Here is a 25361-nt window from a genome sequence, read left to right as displayed (position 1 = left end):
TCAGCTCTGTGTTATCTGACAAATTCTGAATATCAAGAAATTTGTCACATAATTATTCACCATAATAAAATGAACATTTGTCCAACTGATTCCAGCTCATTTGAGTCAGAGATATTTTCAACTCATATGAGTTAGATATATTTTCAACTTATTTGATTCAGGGATATTTTCAACTCATTTGAGACACATTTTCAAGACATTTGAGTAATATATTTTCAAGTCATTGGAGTCAGAAATTTTAAACTTATTTGAGTCAGATTTTTTTCAACTTGTTTGAGTCAGACATATTTTCAAGTCAGTTGAGTCAGATGTATTTTTGACTCATTTGAATACCATATATGCTGTATATAGTGGGATATGATAAAGTTATTAATTTTTTTCCTGTCCCAGAACTTATGGTAAAACTTATTTTCACCTAGGTCAGGTCATATGTCCCAAGACTTAAGAATAAATTTGTGTTGATTTTGCCCCCACCCACCCCAACTGCACATCACAATAAATTAGATAAACAAAGTGCTTATTTGATAATAAAATGAAAGAAACAGCAACAGAATAATAATAATAATAATAATAATAATAATAATAATAATAATGACTTTATTTAAAGAGGGTAACACAATTAGTTAAGAACTAATCTACCTTGAGGCCCTCATACCAAGGAATTTATTTATTGTAGCTGCATTTCTGAAGCCACTGGATATATTGGGTTTGGAAGAAGGAAATAGAGTGGGCATTTCTAATCTCAGCTGGAATACTATTGCAGAGCAAAGTTCCAGAGTATTGGAAACTTTTTAAAAATAATTCCTTATTTGGTTTGAGAATTTTATACTGTTTGGTAGACATGGATCGCAGGTGGGGAGTATTGCCAGGTAGCCTATTGGAATAGTGATTGTTAATATTCAGGAGCACTATTAATGGATATCCTGTACATTAATTTGGCTTTTCTCAAATGGATTTGTTCTTTAATAGGCAATATTTTTAACTTACCAGCTAAATTTTCCTTTCTTTCTTTCTGGATTAATATTAGCCCAAATGCTCATTTTGAAGATGTGCCAGCTTTGCAATGTTTTTATTATTTGAATTACCCCATACTGTGTTACAGTAGTCTAAATAGGGTTGTATGTAACTGTTATAAAATAGTTTTCTGTGCCTTTCAGGGTGAAAATGTCTTATCCTACTGAGGAGACATATACTTGAATTGACTTTTTTTACTGATATATTTTATATGTTCAGTCCCTGATAGGTTATTATCTAGCAGAACACCAAGTTGTCTATCATGACAGACCATTTGCAAATTATTATCCTTCCATGTCAGACATAGTTCATCACTATCAAGATTTGTCCTTTTTGCGGTGTTGAGATAAGTAATATTTTAGTTTTACCAGTATTTACCACCATGCCATTGCATGTGCACCAGTTGTCCAGTTTGTTTAGGGCATTTTGTAAATAAATTTCAAGTTTTGGATATCTGACAATATTGTGTCATCTGCATAGAAATCTGTAGACGATATTGAGTCTGTTAGTAAAGGTGGTAGGTCATTAATAAATAAAATAAATAGTAATGGACCTAGATTTGAGCCTTGTGGTACTCCGTATCTAATTGTTCCAGGTTCAGACAGAACATTATTTATATAAACATGTTGTGTTCTGTCACTTAAGTATGAAGTAAACCATCTAACTGTGCTTTGATCACATTGGTAGATTTTCAGTTTCTTCAAAAGGATTTGATGATTCACCATGTCAAAAGCTTTCCTGAAATTTACAAATACAGTTCCTATTATTCTACCTTGGTCAAGTGTTTAAAGCCATTTATCAGTTCGGGAAATCAAGGCAGTCTCACCTGAATGTTTCTGTCTAAAGCCTGATTGATTAGGGTGTAAAAGCAAGTGTTTGGTTAAATATGTCATGAATGAGACATGGACATGTTTTTCAATCAATTTTGACAAGTTTGGTAGTATTGAGATTGGTGGGTAGTTATCTGCATCATCCTTAGAAACAGATTTGTGAATAGGAGTTACTTTTGCAGTTTTCCATATTTTGGGGACAGATGAGGTTGCAATACTCAGATTGATTATGAATGTTATGCTATCTACAATAGCAGAGGCAGAAGATTTAAAGAGTTGTGGACCAATCTGATCTGTTGCTTTCTTGGTATCAAGTTCACTGAGACATTCTTGAACAAAGTTTTTTTTTATACTGGTGGAATAGAGAAACATACCTCCTTTGAGATTTTGCGCTGCAGAACTTTTTCAGTTCATTAAAGTTGTTTTCTATCACAGGTTCTTTTAATTTTACAGTAATTTTGGTAAAAAAAATCATTGAAAACATTTGCAATGTCAGTGTCATCAGTGACCATGGTGTCATTTACCAGAAGTGAATGAGTTTTATTTGTCTGATCTTTGTGTGTCCCTCCAGTGACTTCATTGAAGACTTTCCAAAAGAAGTTTGTGTTGCTCTTTTTGTTTTCAAGCAGTGATTGATAATAAGTTTATTTTAGCTTTTTTAATCATACTTGTTTTTTTTATTTCTCCATACTTTATATTGTGCATGGTTTCCCATAGCCATGAATTGGTCTTGTGTTTTTGTTGCATCTAGGATTTCATTAGCAAGCCAATTAGGTTGGATTAATTCTTTACAAGTACATGTACTTTCAATGGTGCATGCTTAGAGACTACATCCATAAATAAGCCAGGCCACACCCTCAGAGCTTCATCTATATTATCCAAATTTTGGATCATATTCCATGGAACTTTATATAGGTCATTGAGAAATTGTTCTTCATTAAAATGTTTGAACAATCTGTAAGTGATCGTTTTGTGTGTATTTTTCCTATTTCTTGTGCATTTAACCTTTCTCGTCAAAAAAGTAGGATAGTGGTCACTAAGACCAACTAAGCCTAATGATTAAATAAATTCCATCCTGTTGTTCCTTATTTGAGTACTGACAAGGTTCTTATTTATATTGCCGAGTATATATGTTTCATTCTTCTGTGCAAGAACATTTTCCATTTGTTTCAAAATTGTATCATTCTAAATTGTTTTGGAGGAAGGTGGCATATAAATGAAACCTACTAGGAATGATTTTGTATTATTTTGATGGAGGTGGTATATGAGTGATCTGTAAAGGCTAGCACCTTAGACCATTTAGCCACCTGGGGCCAAGGTCTCATCTGTGTGCTTTTATTGTCTCATTTTATGTGATATGGTATTGTTTCTTTTGTGTAATATGTTATTGTCTCATCTGTGTAAGCTATTATTGTCTCATTTTTTTAAGCTCTTATTGTATTATTTGTGTAAAGATTGTAAAACATAACTATCCATTTTCCATGGCAGTGGTGCTGTTAACATTAAAGTTTGTACAGGTCAGATATGGGGGTGAGGGAGGGGAAATTTATTATTGCATGGATGCAGGTGAGTCATTGGATTCCATTTGTTCTCTCTAGGGATTAGTCAGTCTGGATTGCTAGCTTACATTTTCTTTGTCGTAATTAATTAGTCTAGATTGCTAGCTTACATGCTCTGTGTCATGACTAATCAGTCTGGATTGCTAGCTTACACACTCTCTGTCATGATTAATTAGACTTGATTGCTAGCTTACATGCTCTCTGTTGTGATTAATTGGTCTGGATTGCTAGCTTACATGTTCTCTGTATGTAAAAGTTAGTTGGATTCCTGCCTTACATGTTTTCTGTAGGGATTAGTTAGTCTGGATTCCTAGCTTACATTATTTAGTCTAGATTTGTAGCTTACATGTTCTCTGTAGGGAACAGTTAGCTGGATTCCTAACTTACATGTTCTTTGTAGGGAACAGTTAGTTGGATTCCTAGCTTACATGTTCTCTGTAGGGAACAGTTAGTTGGATTCCTAGCTTACATGTTCAGAATGATGTAGTTTAAACTGTTCAGATTATTAGAATTTTGTTGTATTCATATTTGATCTCTCTTGATTCATAATTTGAATTCTGTTTTCACACTGTTTAATTCTTCTGATACACAGAGATTTTCTGTATGCATGATATCTGTTTCAGGCCGTTTGTAAGGACAAGATCTTTCCGAAGATCCAATTCTTTGCCAAGGGTTATGGGGCCAGTGACAACCCTGGAAGGGCTTACATTCTAGCCTATGTCATTGGAGTGGCATTTATTTGTATTGGTAGGTTTTACAAACAAGAAAATTAGGGGTTTGCATTTGTTCTTAGGAAAACTTTAGGTCTTTTCAGAGACTTAATGAATATTATATATAGGGCCATTCAATATATATTCGTAAAAAATATGCCAGGGTACTCTGGAGAAGTACAAACTATGCCAGGATACTCTTGAGAAGTAAACAATACACCAGGGTACTCTTGAGAAGTACAAGAATATGCCAGGGTAATCTGAAAAACTGTGCCACAGTACTCTTGAGTAGTAAAAACTGTGCCAGGGTACTCTTGAGATGTAAAAACTATGCTAGGGTTCTCTGGAAAGTAAAAAACTATGCCAGGGTACTTTGGAGCTGCAGTAAAAACAATGCCATGGTATTCTTGAGATGTAAAAACTGTGCCAGGGTACTCTTGAGAAGTAAAAACTATGCCATGGTAATCTTGAGAACTTCAGCTGAAGAGAAAGGTCATTTTAAATTTGAAGCTCAAGATTTGGCTGCTACTCAGCTGGCTAGAATTGCAAGCATATATAATGGACCAGACCTTATTGTCTTGTAAGTGTATATAATGGACCAGACCTTATTGTCTTTCAAGTGTATATAATGGACCAGACCTTATTGTCTTGTAAGTGTATATAATGGACCAGACCTTATTGTCTTGCAAGTGTATATAATGGACCAGACTTTATTGTCTTGCAAGTGTATATAATGGACCAGACCTTATTGTCTTTCAAGTGTATATAATGGACCAGACCTTATTGTCTTGTAAGTGTATATAATGGACCAGACCTTATTGTCTTGCAAGTGTATATAATGGACCAGACCTTATTGTCTTGCAAGTGTATATAATGGACCAGACCTTATTGTCTTGCAAGTGTATATAATGGACCAGACCTTATTGTCTTGTAAGTGTATATGATGGACCAGACCTTATTGTCTTGCAAGTGTATATAATGGACCAGACCTTATTGTCTTGCAAGTGTATATAATGGACCAGACCTTATTGTCTTTCAAGTGTATATAATGGACCAGACCTTATTGTCTTGTAAGTGTATATAATGGACCAGACCTTATTGTCTTGCAAGTGTATATAATGGACCAGACCTTATTGTCTTGCAAGTGTATATAATGGACCAAACCTTATTGTCTTGTAAGTGTATATAATGGACCAGACCTTATTGTCTTGTAAGTGTATATAATGGACCAGATCTTATTGTCTTGCAAGTGTATATAATGGACCAGACCTTATTGTCTTGCAAGTGTATATAATGGACCAGACCTTATTGTCTTGTAAGTGTATATAATGGATCAGACCTTATTGTCTTTCAAGTGTATATAATGGACCAGACCTTATTGTCTTGTAAGTGTATATAATGGATCAGACCTTATTGTCTTTCAAGTGTATATAATGGACCAGACCTTATTGTCTTGTAAGTGTATATAATGGACCAGATCTTATTGTCTTGCAAGTGTATATAATGGACCAGACCTTATTGTCTTGCAAGTGTATATAATGGACCAGACCTTATTGTCTTGTAAGTGTATATAATGGATCAGACCTTATTGTTTTGCAAGTGTATATAATGGACCAGACCTTATTGTCTTTCAAGTGTATATAATGGACCAGACCTTATTGTCTTGCAAGTGTATATAATGGACCAGACCTTATTGTCTTGCAAGTGTATATAATGGACCAGACCTTATTGTCTTTCAAGTGTATATAATGGACCAGACCTTATTGTCTTGTAAGTGTATATAATGGACCAGATCTTATTGTCTTGCAAGTGTATATAATGGACCAGACCTTATTGTCTTGCAAGTGTATATAATGGACCAGACCTTATTGTCTTGTAAGTGTATATAATGGATCAGACCTTATTGTTTTGCAAGTGTATATAATGGACCAGACCTTATTGTCTTTCAAGTGTATATAATGGACCAGACCTTATTGTCTTGCAGGTGTATATAATGGACCAGACCCTATTGTCTTTCAAGTGTATATAATGGACCAGTGCTTAATTTCTTGCAAGTGTATATAATGGACAAGTCCATAATGTCTTGCAAGTGTATATAATGGACCAGTCCGTATTGTCTTGCAAGTGCATATAATGGACCAGTCCTTATTGTCTTTGGCCACAAAGACCCAGTTTCCATTGTTGCTGCCATTACCTTGAAGGGCTTGGATTTGGTCATTTTAAATTCAAGGCCTTAAAAACTTTGAAGATTGATATTTATTTTTAAAGTTCTTGACATTTACCCACAAATCATTCTTGCTCCATCCAAACAATATTTGGAAACATATTTTATCATATGTTTCATGGAATATTGATGTAATTGGTTCATCTTGTTCTGGAAAAGTACTTGGATTTAACTCTGTGTGTGTGTGTGTGTGTGTTAGATTTTAGACATATGAATAACATGAATTGTTAAAATAAAAGCCCTTAATTACATATATATATAAGTAATGCAGATGTCACTGCAGAGATGAGGTTGAGATTTAACAACTCTAATGAGAACAGGGACAGAGTTGTTTACTTAAGAACTCTGTTTAACACTGAGGATAACCAGGAAATTTGACTGCTGAAACATGGTCTTGAATTTAAAGCATTATTTTTACTTGAATCTTTGTTCAGCCCTTTTTTTTACATATTCAGACAAGCTATTGGAATTGCTGATTGCCTTCTTGCAAGTGTCTGTTTGGAAAATACATGTGCCCATTCCCCTTGATTGCCCTGGCCATGCCTGTGGGATAAGCAAGTGTGGCTGTTCCACTTGATTTCCTCACAGTGTATTTATTGTACTATATCCATTTACTTACTCTTAATGATCACCAATTTTTATCTAAGTGTCCACATATAAGTATCTCTGAGTGTTTTATACTATATGCTAAGTGAAAATATATGTAATCTATTTCAGGTGACCTGAACTCAATAGCTCCGATCATCTCAAACTTTTTCCTAATGTCTTACGGGCTTATCAATTATTCTGTCTTTGATGCCTCATTAGCCAAATCTCCAGGTTAGTTATCCACTTGTCTGTCTTCTTGTAGTCCCACTTCTCTAAACAGGACTAAAGGATTCAGTTTATCTGCTGTCCATCCATGCATTCCTTTGATCATTCTCTTGTCTTGACAGTTATTCATAAATAACTTGATCTGTTCACATTAAACTCACACTGTTGGTACTTCTGGAATGAACCTGTGTTGTGCACAAAAATTGGGTTATGGTGACCTTTCCATATTATTTGATATCAATTAAATATTCTGTCCAGATTATAATTTTACTGCCAGGCATGAACTGTAGGACTGGTGCAGCTTGAAAAAAGATGTTCCAATCTCCCATTGTGACCTATTTTTAGGTTTTTTTCAACATTGCTTTAAACTTTTGCCTGACCTCTTATTGCAAAACCTTTACAAACAAACAGCCACCATTGAAGTACATTTCAGGATTAAGGTATATTGTGCACCAAAACTAAGTTGATATGACCTAATTCATAATTTTTGTTGAATACTACTTAAAGGAAGCTACCTTAGTGTGAAGTTAATTATTTTTTGTGGATAGCGGTTTTATGGATTGATAAAAAATGATATTTTTGTGGGTACTTACAATTCATAGGTTGGGGGAAGGGATCCTATTAAATTGAGAGAAATCGCTGCTCATTTCAATGTATCTTATGTTTATAGGGATATAAAGTTCTAAAATATGATTTATTCATTTAAAATTGAAGCTACGATGCCGATCTTTAACTACCATATTGGATGGCGCGAAGCAGAAGCCAATATCACTGTATCTCATTTTTTGTAATATTCAACTTCCTGTCATATCAAAAAGGAAAAAAGATGATTCAGAATTTTCTCCAGCAAGGAAATAGAACTGGAAGGACTATTCTACCATCATGTTTAGATTTGTGAAACGATCTAGTAAAAGGAGAAAATTTAGCATTTTGCAAATAATGTAATTGTGATTTCACTATTGGGCATGGAGTGTGTGTGTGTGATTTGGATTTTTAACATAGCTTTAACAATTTTTCAGTCATATCGCTTAGATGTCTGCAGTGTGGCAGGTTATAGTGATGTCTAGCACTGGGGCATCATGCTGCAGACATGTAGCATGATGTCCCACCCAATCACATTATCCTGACACCAGGCCAGCCAGTCCTGACATTAACCTCTTAATGCTGAGCGCCAGGCGAGGCAGCTGTTAGTACCATTTTTGTAAGTCTTTGATATGACTTTGCTGGGGATTGAACCCACGACCTCCCGCATCTGAGGCAGAAGCTCTAACCCCTAGGACACCATTGTGGTCTTGGGCATGGAGGCACCCATGACATAAAACAACGTAAGAAAGCTATCAGCTTGCTGCTTCATCATCAACAACTCAGCCTGAACTTAAGACGTTTATAGATAACAGAGAGAACCTTGATGTAATTCAATCTTTGAAGTTCAGTTTAATAAATTTCTTTTAGAAGTGAACCTTCTTCTTTCAGTTACTAGTGTGTTTGACAATTTATTTCACACACTTTTTCCAGACAGTAATATTGCAAAGGATTACTCTTGTGCTAGAACAAAAACAGTTCATTAAAAAAATTACACAGAATTCAGATAATCAATGAAAGATGGTACATTGGAATTGATAATGATTAAAAAAAACAAGTGTGAAAGAGGTTCCTATAAACAGCCTGTGTCTGAGTGTGTTGCACTCTTGCACCTTTTAAATGGGCACCTGATTGGAACAGGGTGCCTGTTTGGAAGGTGCAAGAAATGCATATTTGACATTAAATAATTAAGTAATTGTCCTGCTTTACTGATGGTTGTAGATGTAAATAGTTACATATGCATTCAAGTTTTAAAACTCAGTATTTGTTCCTGAAAACCAGTATTTTTGTCATACGCAGTCAGTATTTTTGTACTCGGTGGCTGGCAACTTTTACACACAAAAAAAAAAACAGGAATAATAATATATGCTTCACTTAATATAGTGTTATTAAAATGTACACGTCACTGCATGAGATTAATGTTATCTCAAATTTGATTAAAAAAATAAAAACAATGCTTATCTCGTAATTTATAAGGGCAAATGGTATCCTTGCTCCACAAGTGCTCTTTTTCTTTCTCAATGAAACTCTTTAGCACACAGCTGCTGGGGTCATAAATAGTAAGTCATGCCTACTTTATCAAAATTATATCCACTTCATGGTGTTCATCAGATGTGACAGAGAAAGTATGGTGCGCAGAGCTATTCTCTGCTAGAAGCCATGACAACTCGATTAGGATGCATCGGGAGACGATGGAGGGACTTTTTCTTAATCCTCTGAGAATCTTCACCCCCACCCCCCACTGATGCATGGAGAAATGATAATAATAATAATAATAATAATAATAATAATAATAATAATAATAATAATGTCTTTATTTAAAGAGGGTAACTCAATTAAATACAAATAATCTCCCTTGAGGCCCTCTACTAAAGAAACTATCTTCATGCAACTCTGTCTCTCTCTCTCTCTCTCTCTCGTATGAAAATAACTACAAGTAAACACTGGAGTTCTGTTTATTTATTAGTCTCCGAAAGCCAGTCATTGAAGTGCTTGAGAAAAGTTTATTGCATTAAGTTCAAGCATCTGTAGGATTATGAGTGAGGTAAAGCCCACAAGTTTTGATGTTACGACAAGCTGTTGACCAGTTAAATTAAGCAGTATGATTTATTATCACATTGAATGAAAATAAAGATATACAGCCATGAAATTTTGTGACTTTGCACATCAGCCACTTCATACAAACTAAGATTGGTATTAGAGGTGGGGTGGGAAATGCCAGCTGATTCTGAGGATGAACGATCCACAGAATAACCATGTGCATATTTTGTATGAGCCTTTCTTGTTAAACTTATCTGTTATTGTTAATATGACAAACTACAGATCTATATATTCTTAGATAAATGGTGAGTTAGGCTTAGTTTTAGCATTAATATTAAAAAGTTCATATATATATATATATATATATATATATATATATATATATATATATATATATATATATATATATATATATATATATATATATATATATATATATATATATATATATATGCATGTATGCATGCATGCATGCATGTATGTATGTATGTATGTATGTATGTATGTATGTATGTATGTATGTATAGTAAATGAATTAGGCTTAGTGTTAGTGTTAATATGACAAACTGTCATCATGTTCCTAAAATAATGGGCAGGATTTTGGCAAACATCATACTGCTATTTGTTGTCTGAGTAAATGGATTTTATAATGTCAGATTGTAAATAAATAAACAAATTGTTTGCTGAGTTGAAGCTTCATAGCAAACTTTTTCATGTCACATTTTGTATTTTATTTCAGGTTGGAGACCGTCCTTCAAATACTTCAGTAAATGGTTGAGTTTGTTCGGTGCCTTACTCTGCATGGCTGTCATGTTCATCATCAACTGGTGGACTGCCCTTATCACGTATGCCATGGTGGCAGCTCTTCTTGTATACGTACATCATAGCAAACCAGGTGAGTTTGTGTTGTAAAGTCCCTTTTTTTCTTTGTATTGCTTTTATCATGTTGGTCTAAGCATTGTGAGATGTAGTTATCACTGTTTTGGCAGTGACTGCTGGCATAAGTGTTGCAACAAGAGACTGTTGACACATCAGGATTTTGCAGACTAGTAACAGACATGTCATCGCCTTCAATTTGATTGACCTGTTGGATAACTCTTCTTTTGTGAAGATCTTCAGGGCCAATAAATCTTACTTATTGTCAAAAGGTATGTTAAATACCAAGTTCACCATGAGGTTAGAATCCTAGACCTACCCACTGTATCAAGCATGGGTATAGATTTCTTTGTACATTGAAGGTCATCAAGTTTCAAAGTTACAGGGAGTAATTGTTGTTAATATGGTAGGTTTTTGGTCCATGTATACAGTTTTTGTATTTGACAGTGCATAATATCACCATGGATGACTTATAGTGCATAATATCACCATGGATGACTTATATTTAAATGAAGTCAAGATATTTAGAATGAGATATGATTATTGTTACTGGTGATAAAGTCAAAAGGTCCAAGGTCAAGGTCACATTGGTGATGGGTGTGGGGGGAGATAACTTATATCATTTGTCAATGGACTGGTATTAGACTTTTAACCAAATTCATCATTGTATATGGCGTGTCCTTGGAGATTATGGATTTAGGCATCAAAGGTAAGGTCAGAAGGGTGAATTTTGTTTAGTTTTCATATTTTGGTGGGGGAATAGTTAATTATTAAGATATTTAGGAAGGGACCATGTCTTTTGTTTTATGTATTGTTATCAGGTTTGTCACTTATTAGCAGAGGAATGGGGTGGTTTGAAAGGTCAGAGGTCAAGGTAACAAATTGTTTAGTTATGTATTACTAAGGATACACTTCATTGTTGCCGTTGAGATGCTCAAGTTTTATATTTTTTTTGTAATTGGTCAAATGTTCTGTTTTCTGTAGTTACTGGTGCCAACCTTTGTATTATCGGATTATCTATTCAGCTTTTAATGCATGGAAAATCTCTTATGCTGTTGTTGGAACCAAAAAACTTCCCATACTAGGGAGTAAAATGTTTGAAATTATGTTTGCAATAAGTTGTTTCATTTTTTCTTTTGTCTCACCAGCATAAACATGGTGAGATATTAGTAGTTGGTTTTTGACTGGCATCATCATTATATTCATCAACAGTGTTAAAGCTTTAGCTGGCATCATCATTGTCATCATCATAATCATCATCATCATCAATAGTGTTAAAGCTTTAGCTGGCATCATTATCATTGTCATCATCATAATCATCATCGTCTTCATCTACAACAGTGTTAAAGCTTTAGCTGGCATCATCTTCATTGTCATCATCATTGTTATATATTAATTTAATTATTTGTTTTAAATTTGTTTTCCATTTCATGCTATTGTAATGTAACATTGTTTAAGGGAATTGACCTTGTCTAAAATTGACTTTAGTACTGTTTGACCTGATTGACTTTTTGTAAAAAAAATGTTATTTCATTTATGTAAACATGTTGATTTGGGTCAGGATTTTGGAGAGACAAAAGTGAATTTTATAGGCTATTATGTTTTAAATAAACAAGGCTCATTAGATCATGCTAGAAAGTTATTTTCCATTAGGTAATGGTTGTTTTTAGAAAATGCTAATTTGTAATCTGAGGTCAAACAGAGAACTATATTGTCTTGTGACTGTCAGAATTTTATGAGTCATGCTTTAACATGTAGCACTTTAAGTTGTGTTATGTTGTGACCAGTTTGGGCTAAATTTTTATTTTCTTCAAATTATTGACTTCAAGTGATTATTTTCTCTGGAAATACAAAAGTGCTGTGACAAAATTCTTGGGTAAAGACATTCATTGAAATTTATACTGAATTCAAACCTGGAATAATATTTCTGTGATTCAACAAGAGACTGTTGACACATCAGGACTTTGCAGACTAGTAACAAACACGACATCGCCTTCAATTTTAAATCTCATCTAGATGAACTCAGTTTCATTCAGGATTTTTTATTAATACGACTTGCATTTTAATTCTTGGATTATTTTTGGATTTATTTCGTAAAAACAGTAAGTTCTTGTTCTCATTTATCACTTTTTATTCTAGGGAAATAAATTATTTGTTAAATTTTTACAAAGCTTATTGTCTTCACTCTTTTCTGTTACTTATTTTAAGAGCATAGACTCGTAACAATCATCATCATCATCACCAACCGTGTTAAAGCTTTAGCTGGCATCATCATCATCAACAACAGTGTTAAAGTTTTAGCTGGCATAATCATCATTGTCATCATCATCATCATCATTATCATCATCATAATCAACAGTATTAAAGATTTAGCTGGTATCATCATCATTATCATCATCATCATCATTATCATCATCATCAACAAGTGTTAAAACTTTAACAGTGTTAAAGCATTTGCTGTCATCATATTCAACATCGTCATCATCAACAGTATTAAAGCTTTGGTTGGCATCATCATCATCACCAACAACATTGAAGTTTTTGGAGTTTGGGATAATATTAAACTACAGGTTTAAGGTTTATACACTGACAAATGAGATGTTCAGTATTGCCAACTTAATTCATGATAAATTATGATCATGATAGTCGACAATGTTAATGTCTTGCTGTGAACATCTATGATTGTAAAATAAAGGAGTTATATTGAGAAGCATATCGATGCAGGTGAAACACTGGGTTCCACTTGACAGATGCAGGTGAAACACTGGGTTCCACTTGGCAGATGCAGGTGAAACACTGGGTTAAAGTTTAATCAAAATCTAATATGAAATATGGCCTCCAGAGTGGCAACAACGTCAGCCATTCAGATGCAGGATAGCCTATTAATATTCATAGATCTTACTCATTATGAATTTAACAGAGATTTTGATGACATGAACCCATATTCAAAATTGGATCAAAAATATGGAATACAGTCGTAACAAGCATTTGTTGAAGGGATGACAGTGCATGATGGACAAGTTAGAAATCTCAAAGAATAATCAGGCTGCCACCTGTCGAATTTGCCATCAGTAGTATTAGTTAGCAGTCCATAGAAATGGCATATGTTTAGAACTTGAGTTACAACTACAAGCCAGTTTAGACTTGTCTTGATCAATAACCGTGGCCTTTTGTCTGAAATAGAAGGTCTCATGGATTTTGATGTGGTTCTTTAAGACTTGCTTCCTAGTTACATTAGCCTCAGCATGCAGAATAAGCCAGGTTCATGCATTTTCAGTTGACTCAATATATCCTTAGTTTGCCATGAATGTTTCATGGTAGCATCTGGTTTCATTGCAAAGAACAAGATCTTGTTCACATGAAATCAGTTTTTTGTCTTGTAAGTGTAGCTGCCTTTGGACCCTTGATTCCAAAGGCATATTCAGGATTATGAAAGGCTAGTGAAAAGGTACCTGAAGCTTACTCCCAAAGACATCTTCAGGATCATGTTAGGGCAGTGAAGTGGTACTGGAAAACAGAAGGGGCGACATTTTGGCTCATGATTTTTTGTTCTGAATCCATTGAGTTTGCAAGGAACTACTCCAAGACCACATGAATATTTTTCATATATCATCTTGTGACTGACACCAGCACCAGAATAGCATGAAAGGGAAACTACTCCCTGACCAGCATTATTCAGTGTTTGAGTTTGGAGATCAAAGGTGACTGTCTCCAACTTTTACTTCAGAGACTTTTCATCCCATAGAACTCATTTTGACCTGACGGTACAAGCACTACCGGCTACCTTCCCATTTCACTTGGCAGAATTGTAATGCCAGTTGCTTGACTTCACAGGATTTGTGTGAATGAACATTTTTTTCTACCAGGCTATGTCAGTTCATTGGTCTGTGGCAACCTTAGCCTGTTTCTCACGTGAAACTAGAGGCTACTTTACATACATTAAACCAGAGCTAGGACCAACTCGGGTTCAAGGAAGTGTAACTCCCTCCATCTCTTACTTAATCTCATAACATATTTTGAACAGGGAATTTAGAAGTAACTCATTTTTTGGAGCAAAAAAATATTTCATTGTTCATACTTACGTTCATGGAAGATATGTACTTCTACTCCAGTAATAACTTATGAATAATGGGATTTTGTGTCAGATCCTCTATATGAGGGGAGACCATTCTTGTCTGACTTCCATCTTGGTAAACAGATCACTTTGTAGCCCTTTTATTGCTAAAAATGATCCAGGAGTGGTTAATATCTTTTTTAACTTGCAGGGTGATGAATGTAATATTGTATTATGATTGAGTGAGTGAGTGTTATCGAAGAAACATTTTAATTAAAACAATTAATTTCTTTCAAAATTGGTAAAGCACAGGTAAAAAGCATATTTATTACATTAAAACTAGCATGAATGTTCTGTAAAACTATTATTCCCTTTCTAACATTTCTGTTAGTTTAGAAATAGTGTTTTAAATTTCTGGTTCGTCATTGCCAAGTCTGAAGATTTTGCAACAACATTAGTGTTTCCAATTGTTTGTCCTGGATTAAACTGTACTAATGTGCATAGATAAATATATTAATATTGTTATTTAATGTTGCAATTTGTTTCAGATGTGAACTGGGGGTCATCGACTCAGGCCCATTCCTACAGAAATGCACTACAATCCACTCTCAAGCTGGTCTCCATAGAGGACCACGTTAAAAATTTCAGGTTAGAAAAACTTTTCTCACATGAAAATTGCTTTTTAATGCTACAATATATAAGTTAAGGTGAGACATAACTGTCACAGAATCCATTTGTCCATTTGACTGGAATCAGCTTTTGGTTACAGTTTTCTCAAAGGACATAGTCTCTGAGTTTTCACCCCACCCCCACCTATGTAAAAGGCCACTGAGTGGAGGCAGCCTGTTTGCTATGGGTTGTGTCCCATGTCATTCCAGGATAGATCTTGTCCCTTGATATTGGAGGAGAGGAGGATTCTGGTAGTTGAATAGAGGAGACGCCAATGATTGCTGCTCAGATGCAACAAATTCTTTGGCTCTACTTCATCTAGATGGTTGATTAGAAGGGCCTGGTCTGATCAATGGGCTAATTTTACCAAGCTTTAAGGTCGGTGTTAAAGATGTTGAATTTAACTGTTTTGTTTAAAATTTATGGAAGTGACCTTTGTTTATTAATGAACATGATTTTCACCAAACATTGCAAAGAACACAGCCTCTAAGGGTGGTAGCAATGGGCAGTTGAGCAAAGTTACTTCTTTACTGGAGAATATCAGACTGTATAGTACTGACATAAGAAATGCAAAAAATGAGCATAAATCTCTGTCCCCTTGTTGGGGTCTGAGATGGGTGGAGAACACAAGTTACAAAATAATAACCAACATTGTAGTTAGACCAATCAAAACATAACCATTTGTGTGAGACTGGTCTCAAAAGAGCCTGAATATTTCAAGCATTGACTGGAACGAAGAAACTTGCCTGAGTCAGGGAAATTGGCCAAATGTTTTGTCATTGAATCCATGATGAGAATCAAAAAGAAATGATACTATTGCTTTTTGTGATAGCCAAAGTGCTTGAAGGCTTGACTGATGAACCAAGAAGTGTAAAAAATATATAATTTTGGACCAACTGCTTATGGAGGATAGCTGCAGAGCTCACTCTCATTATTTGCTCAGCTCAGAGCAATCCCCAGTGAAATGGTCATGAACAACTTATGAACTGGCATGAACTGTTCAAGAATTATTCATGAACTGGGTTCATGAATATGCGGGAAATGAAAATTCTTGAATTTTTGAATTCATGAACTGTTCATGAACCAGCACTTCACACACAAACTGTTCTTGAACAGTTCATGAAATATTCATAAACTGAATTCATGAACAGTTCATAATAGTTCACAATTGGGTCATCATCATTCCTGAACAAGTGCATGAACATGTTCATGAACTATGATAAACAAAGTTTCTCATGAATGCATCATGACTGTTCATGAATAGTTCCTATAAAAAATTTGATTATTTTTACAAACTCACAAATAACTATAGTAACATTTCATCCTGAATTATGAAATAACATTGGAGGTGGGGTTTTAAAACACTATAAAATGCAACATATTATCTTAAAAACAGTCTTTAATTTCATATAAATTTCTAATATGCGGCAAAGAACATGTAAATTGACAAGCAATATGCTTTTTTTTACTCTTCCCAACACCTTTTGTACGTCCTGTAATTTTTATTTGAAAATGTTTTTAGAGATATTGTGTTCAACTAACTGTTCAAGAATATTTAACTTTCATCGCCAAGGGGCTGTCTTTGGGGTTTCTCCTGACTTTACCGATCTTTGTCCCTGAGATTGACCTGTCAGATAACTCTTCTTTTGTGAAGATCTTCAGGGCCAATAATTTAAACAAAATCCTGCCCATTGTCACTACTGAATGTCTCCATCTGCAACTTAAGGTGTTCCATCTGATTACTGTTTGCATCTATAACATTGCTGCAGCAGTCACTATTTAATGTCTCTTCCATCATGGCCATAGTATCCTCCAGTTTTCAAATTTTCTTCATTAACCTGCAGACTTCATTGTCTACTAATTTTACTTTTCCACTGTCTGATCTGAAAGAAAGACAAAGCTAGTTTGTTACAGGTAAACTCTGATCAGCAATGTCTTCAGCTTTTAACATATTATTATTGTATCCCACTTTATTTACTGGAACAATTATGATCCAACTTAAAATTATTTAATCCCTGGGTATGCTTTGCCTTCAAATAATGCTCTTACCAAATCATTTCCTTCATATTCTTCATAATCTCTTCTTGGCATTTCTACTTAGAGGAAATGATATAGAAAATATTCTCATCTGCCCATTCCATGGAAGTCCACATTTTTTGCTAGAGGTTTTTACTCATTGAAGAACCATTTGTTTGCTGTTTTGCTTGTGAGGAAAAGGAGGCTCACCTGCTGAAATTGCACACATATATTAACCAATTGTATCATGTCTTCTTTTGCAATCATCCAGTCAGGAATATCGTTGTTTACATATTTTGGGGGGTTTTTTTTAAGGCAAATTGGCAACCAGCGATTGTTACAAGTCAACAGAGTGTGTACTTTTTGACAGTAATGCATGAAAACTTTAGAACAAAGTCATGGAAAGCTTTTATAGCAAGTACATTTTGTTCATGCTGGCCAGAAAATATTTACCCATATTAATCCAGAACTACTCAGGTTAAGTACACAAGTATTGAATAAACGATCTCTATGAACATTTACACATTATTCATATCAGTTCTTGAAATTTATACACCTTTATTTATATTTCACAAATATTATGAGGAAGTTTGTATAATGAATTTTTATAAACATTTTATGAATATAATGGTATAGAAACTTCATTAACGTTTTTAGTATGTATCTCATTAGTGGTGCATATAAGTACTTGAATTGTTCATTAACCAAGTTCATGACATTTCAAGGACTTTTAAAATATTATAATAGTTCATAAATGTTCATCAGTGTTCATGAACTTCATGTATGATGCATCAAAATTAGTTGTGGAACTGTCATGAACGTTCATGAACTCAAATGATGAACCTGATCATGAACATTTGAAGAACAGTTCATGAGTGTTCATTAAGTCATGAATTTGTTCTCGAAGAAGATGTGTGGCGATAGCTGTAAGGTACTTTCTTGGCCCAGAGTGATGTTTGAAGATAGCTGTTAGGTACTTTCTTGGCCCAGAGTGATGTGTGAAGATAGCTGTTAGGTATTTGCTTGGCTCAGAGTGATGTGTGGAGATAGCTGTTAAGTACTTGCTTGGCTCAGAGCGACATGTGGAGATAGCTGTTAGGTACTTGCTTGGCTCAGAGTGATGTGTGGAGATAGCTGTTAGGTACTTGCTTGGCTCAGAATGATGTGTGGAGATAGCTGTTATGTACTTGCTTGGCTCAGAACGATGTGTGGAGATAACTGTTAGATATTGCTTGGCTCAGAGCGATATGTGGAGATAGCTGTTAGGTCCTTGCTTGGCTCAGAACGATGCGTGGAGATAGCTGTTAGGTACTTGCTTCACAGAACGATTTGTGGAGATAGCTGTTAAGTACTTGCTTGGCTCAGAATGATGTGTGGAGATAGCTGTTAGGTACACAAATCTTTCAACTCATCTAGAGGTGCTGTTCAATCTTGGGACTTGGATGGCTGCAGTGAGAATGAGATGCTAAAAAATTTGAGCTGTCGGAATGTCTCAAAGTTAAACAAATCAGCATTCACTGTAAGGGCAAGTTGATTTCCACAAATACTCATAACACATGTTCAAATGCGCTGATTTGCCTATATTGATCAAAACCAGGTTCTTTAACATCGCTTTCATTACTAATTCTTTTTGATGTTTCAACTGCTTCAAAGATGGCTGCAAGAAGAAACCTATCTGTCCTAGATGTGGGTAGGAGGGTCAAGATTGATCAGAGAAAAAACTCTTGTGCAAATTGCCAGGCAGAATATTTCTCAGTGGAGGATGGGGGAAAGAGAGGAATATTTTTTTGTTGTGATTTAAGGACAAGCAAGTCAAAGGTCATAGTAACAGGAAGCAATTGCAAACAGAGTGGTATAGTCATATAGAGGATATTTTCCACTACTGCATTGATACAAAAATATTTTAACAAGATGAGATATATCTGATATTTACAAAATTTATTTTTTTCTTCTCTTTATTATATACCAAACATGCTTCAAATATATGAGGTTGGATGGGGTTGGATTGGGTTGAATGGTGCTTTGAATACATTATTTTCTATGTAATCATGAGAAAATGGGAACCAAGTACCTTTCACAGGGACACACTAAGGCTGCTGACATGTTCTGGTCTGAGTGAATATTGAATCCACAACCTTTGCGTCATGTGACTGGCATTATACCAACTTGCTACAAGTATATTCTACCAATTTGATACAAGTGTAACTTCTGTAGGCAAACTTAAGTGTTGCATAGCATGAAACAAACACTGTATGGCATGATGGGATATCCTCTATTTTCATATGTGAAATGTAAAAATATAAGGATATAATTTTTACATATGATAATATAAGAATGAGAAGGAAAAAAAAAGAAAACTATTTCATACATTACTGCATAATAAAAGCAAGAATTACAGAGTGCTGTATAGAGCTTCCAACTCACTTGGATGAAGATTGTTAAATTTTCTACATATTTTGAACACTTTACTGCCTTGATTTCCTGCATGTTTGTTTTTAATTTGTCTTGTCTGTAACAAAGTTAATTTCACAAATGTGACATTTTTTAGAAGTCAGTAGCTCTGGTTTTTCATTTGTGATATCATCAGCAACCTTTGCCCACAAATGCATTAATGTGAAAGGAACATACTTAGAGATTGATGAGAAGTCAAGGTCACATGGAGGAATTGTTATAAAAAAATTTGTGTTGTCACTGGTTGAGGTTTTGCAATTTGGCAATGTTATCTGCTACTACTGTGAATGAATTATAATCAGACATTGTAAATTTTACCATGGGTTATAAACATACATGCCAACCATAACACTTTTGGCATAATCATTATGCTTTTTTCACCAAATTAATTTTGATGTTCACCAGTATATGGATTGGGCTCTTTTGGTTGATTAAAAAAAAAAAATGAAAACTATAAAAACCGGTAAGTTGTTTCTGTCATTTTTATTATCATCTCTGTAATTTTTCTGTATATTTTTTGTTTGTATTCTGGTTCTAATTCATATGGATTTTGCTTTTTTGACAAGAATTTTGTCCATCTGCAGACCAGGTTAGTAAATAATGCATCTTTTTCATTCATGCAGTGATTCTGGCATGGAATATAAAGAATACACTTTTTACACCAAATTATGCTTTTTTTGCTAATTATCATAGCAATAATTAAGCTTGTGGGGCCTTGATTGGTGAAGTGGTCTAAAGAGCTCACCATTACAGATCATTGCCATTTCACCTCTGTCTGCGTGGGTTCGAGTCTCAGGTTCGGCCAGTGTGGGTATGTGAGAAAGCTTGCCACTAGCTTCTTGTGGGTCAGTGGTTCTTTCCAGGGTTTTCCCGGTTTCTTCCTCCACCATTAATACTGGCCACCATGTATAGCCTATCTTGTGCTGAAAAATGGTATTAAACCCTACAACAGCAACAGTATTAAGTTTGTACCTCACACAAGGTTGGCATGTACATATATATATAAAATATTGCTATTGCTGTGTAGGGCAAAATTCAAAGCCACATTGTTCAGTTATTTAAAGTTTAAAAAGGCATTCATGTCTATAGATAAGTGTTAAACTTTGCACCAGATTAATTTCTGTACATCAAGTATCCTAGTGGTAGACTGATTTAAGGGTACAAGGTCATCTCACAGCATGAACTGTCTACCTGGCATAGTATTTTGAGCTTTATGCAGGGGCTATAATTTCTGTTTCCAGTATTGAATTTGTATCACTTTCGACATACAAGTTTAACAGAGGATATGAAATAATTTAGGCATTGTGGTGTTTATAAAGTCGACAGTCAAGTCACAGAGTTTGCTTGATAGTGTCTTACTAAGGCTGAAACATTATCATCACAGGTGAGACATAATTTACAGATAAAAGTTTTAAAGATATCACTTGTGCTGAAGATGACATTGGATCCATACTTTTTCTGCATGGTGATGGCTTCATGTGTACATTTCAGACCCCAAGTCCTAGTAATGACAGGTCTGCCTTGCTACCGTCCAGAACTTGTTAACTTTGTCAACAGCCTGACCAAAAAGATCAGTCTTATGGTGTGTGGACATATCATTGAGGTAAGGCATGCAACACTAAGTTGAAGAGTGAAGTCATTATATTCCTTCAGTCTGAGCACTGGCCTTGAAAATGTCCTTCAAGATTAAATAGTCCTTCGTTGCAAGACCTGACCTTGAAAAAGTCCTTCAACATTAAATAGTCATTAAACCTGAGACCTAGCCATGACAGATTCCTTAGCTGTACATTTAATCTTGAATATCAACCCATAAATCTCCAACACACAATAGATCTTTTGCTCCACAAACTTAAACACAAGAGTTTTCTTAATGATTGTTATTTTTTATGGATGTATCTCATCTATTTATCCTGACTTACTATTAAAAGGAAAGACAGGTATTTAAAAGTCATTTTTTGATAGTGCCTGTCCAGAGAAAAGGCAGGTATTATGAATAAAGTACAATAGGCAGAAATAATCAGTAAAAGAATAGCTTTACCTATTTGTGGGATTGGGGAAGACAGAAACCATACAGTTGATGTGACAGACTGAGACCGTGCTGTGGGATATGACAGACAGAGACAATGTTATGGGATATTGCAGACTGAGACCATGAGGTTTGATATGATAAACTGAGACAATATTGTGGTATATTAGAGACTGTGACCATGTTTCGGGATATGATAGACTGAGACCATCCTGTGCGACATAACAGACTGAGATAATGATATGGGTTATGACTGAGAACATTCTGTGAGATAGTGCAGACTGAGACCATGTTGTTGGATATGAAAAACTGAGACCATTCTGTGGGATATGACAGACGGAGACCATGCTGCAGGATATGACAGACTGAAACGATGCTGTGGGATATTACGACTAAGACCATGTTGTGGGATATGACAGACTGAGACCATGCTTTTGGGTTATGACAGTCTCTTGCAGCTGCTGATTATGACATGAATCTGCTGCAAAGGCGGTTCCAACACACTGAAATGGGATTCATGCTTTGAAATGTCAGAGTTAGCATTCTCATCTAAAAGCTGTCTGAGAACCGAATAATTTCTTTCTAAAACTCAGCATAAAACAAAGCAAGTGCTTAGAGTTACAAATCAGTTGATGCTTTTTTGTGATTGATCAAACCAGTCATAAGTTGTCTCAGTGGTTAGTAAACAGTTTAGATAATATACGTATAATTAGAATGGTACAAGGGACTCCCCATGGGGCATTATAAAAATGATTATCAAAATAATAAGAATGAAACATTGTATCCCTGTATACATTTTATTTATCTAATGAATGATGTCATATATATACATTATGATGCATGGCCAGTGAAGTGTTGATGTAGAGCAGTTTCATATGCCACTGCTGTAGTCTTGAAATATCACAAATTATGATATAATCCAGAGTGTTTTTTTTAATAAATTTGCAACAAACACAAAGTAGTCCAAAATGTCATTGAGCACTTTGTAATTCCAATGAATGATTTTTAAATAAATTATTCCTCTCAGATTATATCTGAACATAACTAACAACTCTGATTAATTATAGCAAAGACTGATGTTAAAAACAGAAATGAATAATTTTATTTACCACAGCCTTATATAAAAACCTAAGAAACAATAAAATGACCAGGATATGGGTCACAATTTTGATTCCAGAACATAGAAAGTTTGTAAATAAGGCTAGACCTTGCACTCAGATATCACTAAATAACTTATTTATATCTTACAAACATAATAAAATTCAGGTAGTTTGTAACTTCTCTACCCTCAATTATTGACAAAGGTCAAGTACACAGTATAAATTAAGAATACCTAACTATATTGCAGTGTGACAGGTTCAGAAATAAATCCTAAAGACAAATCTATTTACAGGTTATTTTCAAATTTACACTATATACATGTCTTTACCATTGTGTTGCATTACACTAGAAATTTCCCCAATTCCCAATAGAATTAGAACCAAATTATTGGTTAGAACTGAGAGAGAAACTCCAGTTAATTTTTTCACACTGAAATCTAGAAACCTCACTCCCATTCAAGACTGAATTTCATTAAAATCAACTTTCCCAGTCCATTATTCATTGCAGTTGAACAGTTAACTGATAATGGTTAGTGTTGATAATGCACTGCATATCAAGAATATTGTATCTATTGTCTTATTCCTAAAGGACTCACTAATTCAGTTCCCATAGTAACACTATGCAAACACCATGATATTAAAAGTTCAATAACTTAAAATTTTGTGTGCTCATGATCAAACCTATATTTATCAGTATAGATGAAACCTGAATGTCAGCTTCTGTATAGAGGAAAGGACATGAGCCGTGGCATTTTCTGGACTTGCATGTGTTTGAAACATGTGCTTTCAATTCCGCACCAAAGAGTCAAGTGCTAATTTTAGTAATGATTGTTCCACACTAGGGACTGTTAAAGGACTGAAATTCCATCATTAAAACAATGTCTCTGTTTTTTTCTCACATACAACTAGGATAAGCTCTCAAAAGATTCTTTTACCTAAAACATAACTTACATTATTAACTAATCCTGGGCAGCCAAACTCATATCTACTCTATTTCATGTTCACCCATTTGCAGGCTGGTTCCCATTTTTCCATATCATTAGTACCATGTGTCCTATATCCACCCTTGACAGCCCTAGGAATAGTAAGTAGTTCAATACATAAGTAAGCAATGTGCATAGTTCTGCTTGTCAAAGATTATTTTTGTGAATATAAATTATATTGCAAGTTCATGTTCACCTTAAGAGCAGTGGTGCATTTCAGGCAACATTTAAATATTTGAGCTTTATTTAAGAAAATCAGAAGACAAAATTTAAAGTAAAGCTGTCTAATAAAATTAAACTGTCTAATAAGAATCATCTTTTTTTATTATCACCATTTATTGCTCCTCAATTTAATGCTGAAATATATTACCAGCCTTGTCATATTATGCAATTAATGAGTAAAAGGTCAAGGTGACCATCTATATGTACATGTATTATTACAGATAAAGAGATTTAAATGACAAAATTTACTTAAGATTCCTTCCAGAAGACATATAATTTAAAACTAAAGGTAGACATAAGTCCATTAAAATACAAAATATGAACTTTCAAAACATTCATTGAAAGAAATTAGTGGAATGCAAAGTCATGAAAGGTCATCACCATTAAGCATGGTGGAAGAGACCTAAATGATTGTATCTGAATCATTATGTTTCAAAACACAACTAGCAAATATCATATTGCTTACTGGGATTACTCTATAAATGGTAAATTGTATAAATTCTACACAAGTATTGCTTAAATATAAACCAAAATGCAAAACACTCCACCTAATGTATCTACACACTGTTATCCCTCCCCCTTCTTGACAACAGTTGATATATCTAAGTATGTTTAATATCCCGCTAAAAGTCACTCTGTGGTTTATAAAATGTATTAATTTTGTTTGTTATCCACAAATAGAACCATATAATTGCATTTCAAGTTAATTGCACTTGCATATGTGGAGTCACTCTTTTGCTGTGGCTGTCTATAGGACTCACGGTACTAATTCAGTTCCCATAGTAAACCTATGCAAACACCATGATATTAAAAAATCAATAACCTAAAATTTTGTGTGTTCATGATCAAACCTATATTTATCAGTAAAGATGAAACTTGGTGGTATTTTCTGGATCTGCATGTGTTTGAAACGTGCTTTCAATTCTGCACCAAAGAGTCAGGTGCTAATTTTAGTAATGAGTGTTTCAAACTCAAGACTGTTAAAAGACTGAAATTCCATCAATAAAACAATGTCTATTTTTTTCACTTACAACTAGGGTAAGCTCTCAAAAGATTCTTTTTCCTAAAACATAACATTATTAACCATTCCTGGTCAGCTAGACCCATATAATATATACTCTATTTTATGTTCACCCATTTCCAGGCTGGTTCCCATTTTTCAATATGATTAGTACCATGTATCCGTGTGATG

At 34.5% G+C, this 25361-nt stretch overlaps 1 protein-coding gene across 1 annotated transcript in view; it reads left to right on the top strand.

The window, feature by feature from the left end:
- The window catches only part of LOC149800611 (solute carrier family 12 member 2-like), a 202134-nt gene that overhangs the window by 113335 nt on the left and 63438 nt on the right, over nt 1–25361 (top strand). The window contains exons 10-14 of the mRNA XM_089954605.1: nt 4027–4150; nt 7055–7156; nt 10512–10667; nt 15251–15350; nt 21330–21441. Of these exons, the coding sequence (XP_089810731.1) occupies nt 4027–4150; nt 7055–7156; nt 10512–10667; nt 15251–15350; nt 21330–21441 (594 nt within the window). The remainder of the gene's footprint in view (nt 1–4026; nt 4151–7054; nt 7157–10511; nt 10668–15250; nt 15351–21329; nt 21442–25361) is intronic.

This window comes from Sinohyriopsis cumingii, chromosome 4 (genome assembly GCF_028554795.1).
Source record: "Sinohyriopsis cumingii isolate HCF-2022 chromosome 4, ASM2855479v2, whole genome shotgun sequence".
Lineage (NCBI taxonomy): Eukaryota > Metazoa > Mollusca > Bivalvia > Unionida > Unionidae > Sinohyriopsis > Sinohyriopsis cumingii.
This window is presented reverse-complemented; position numbering and strand designations above follow the sequence as displayed.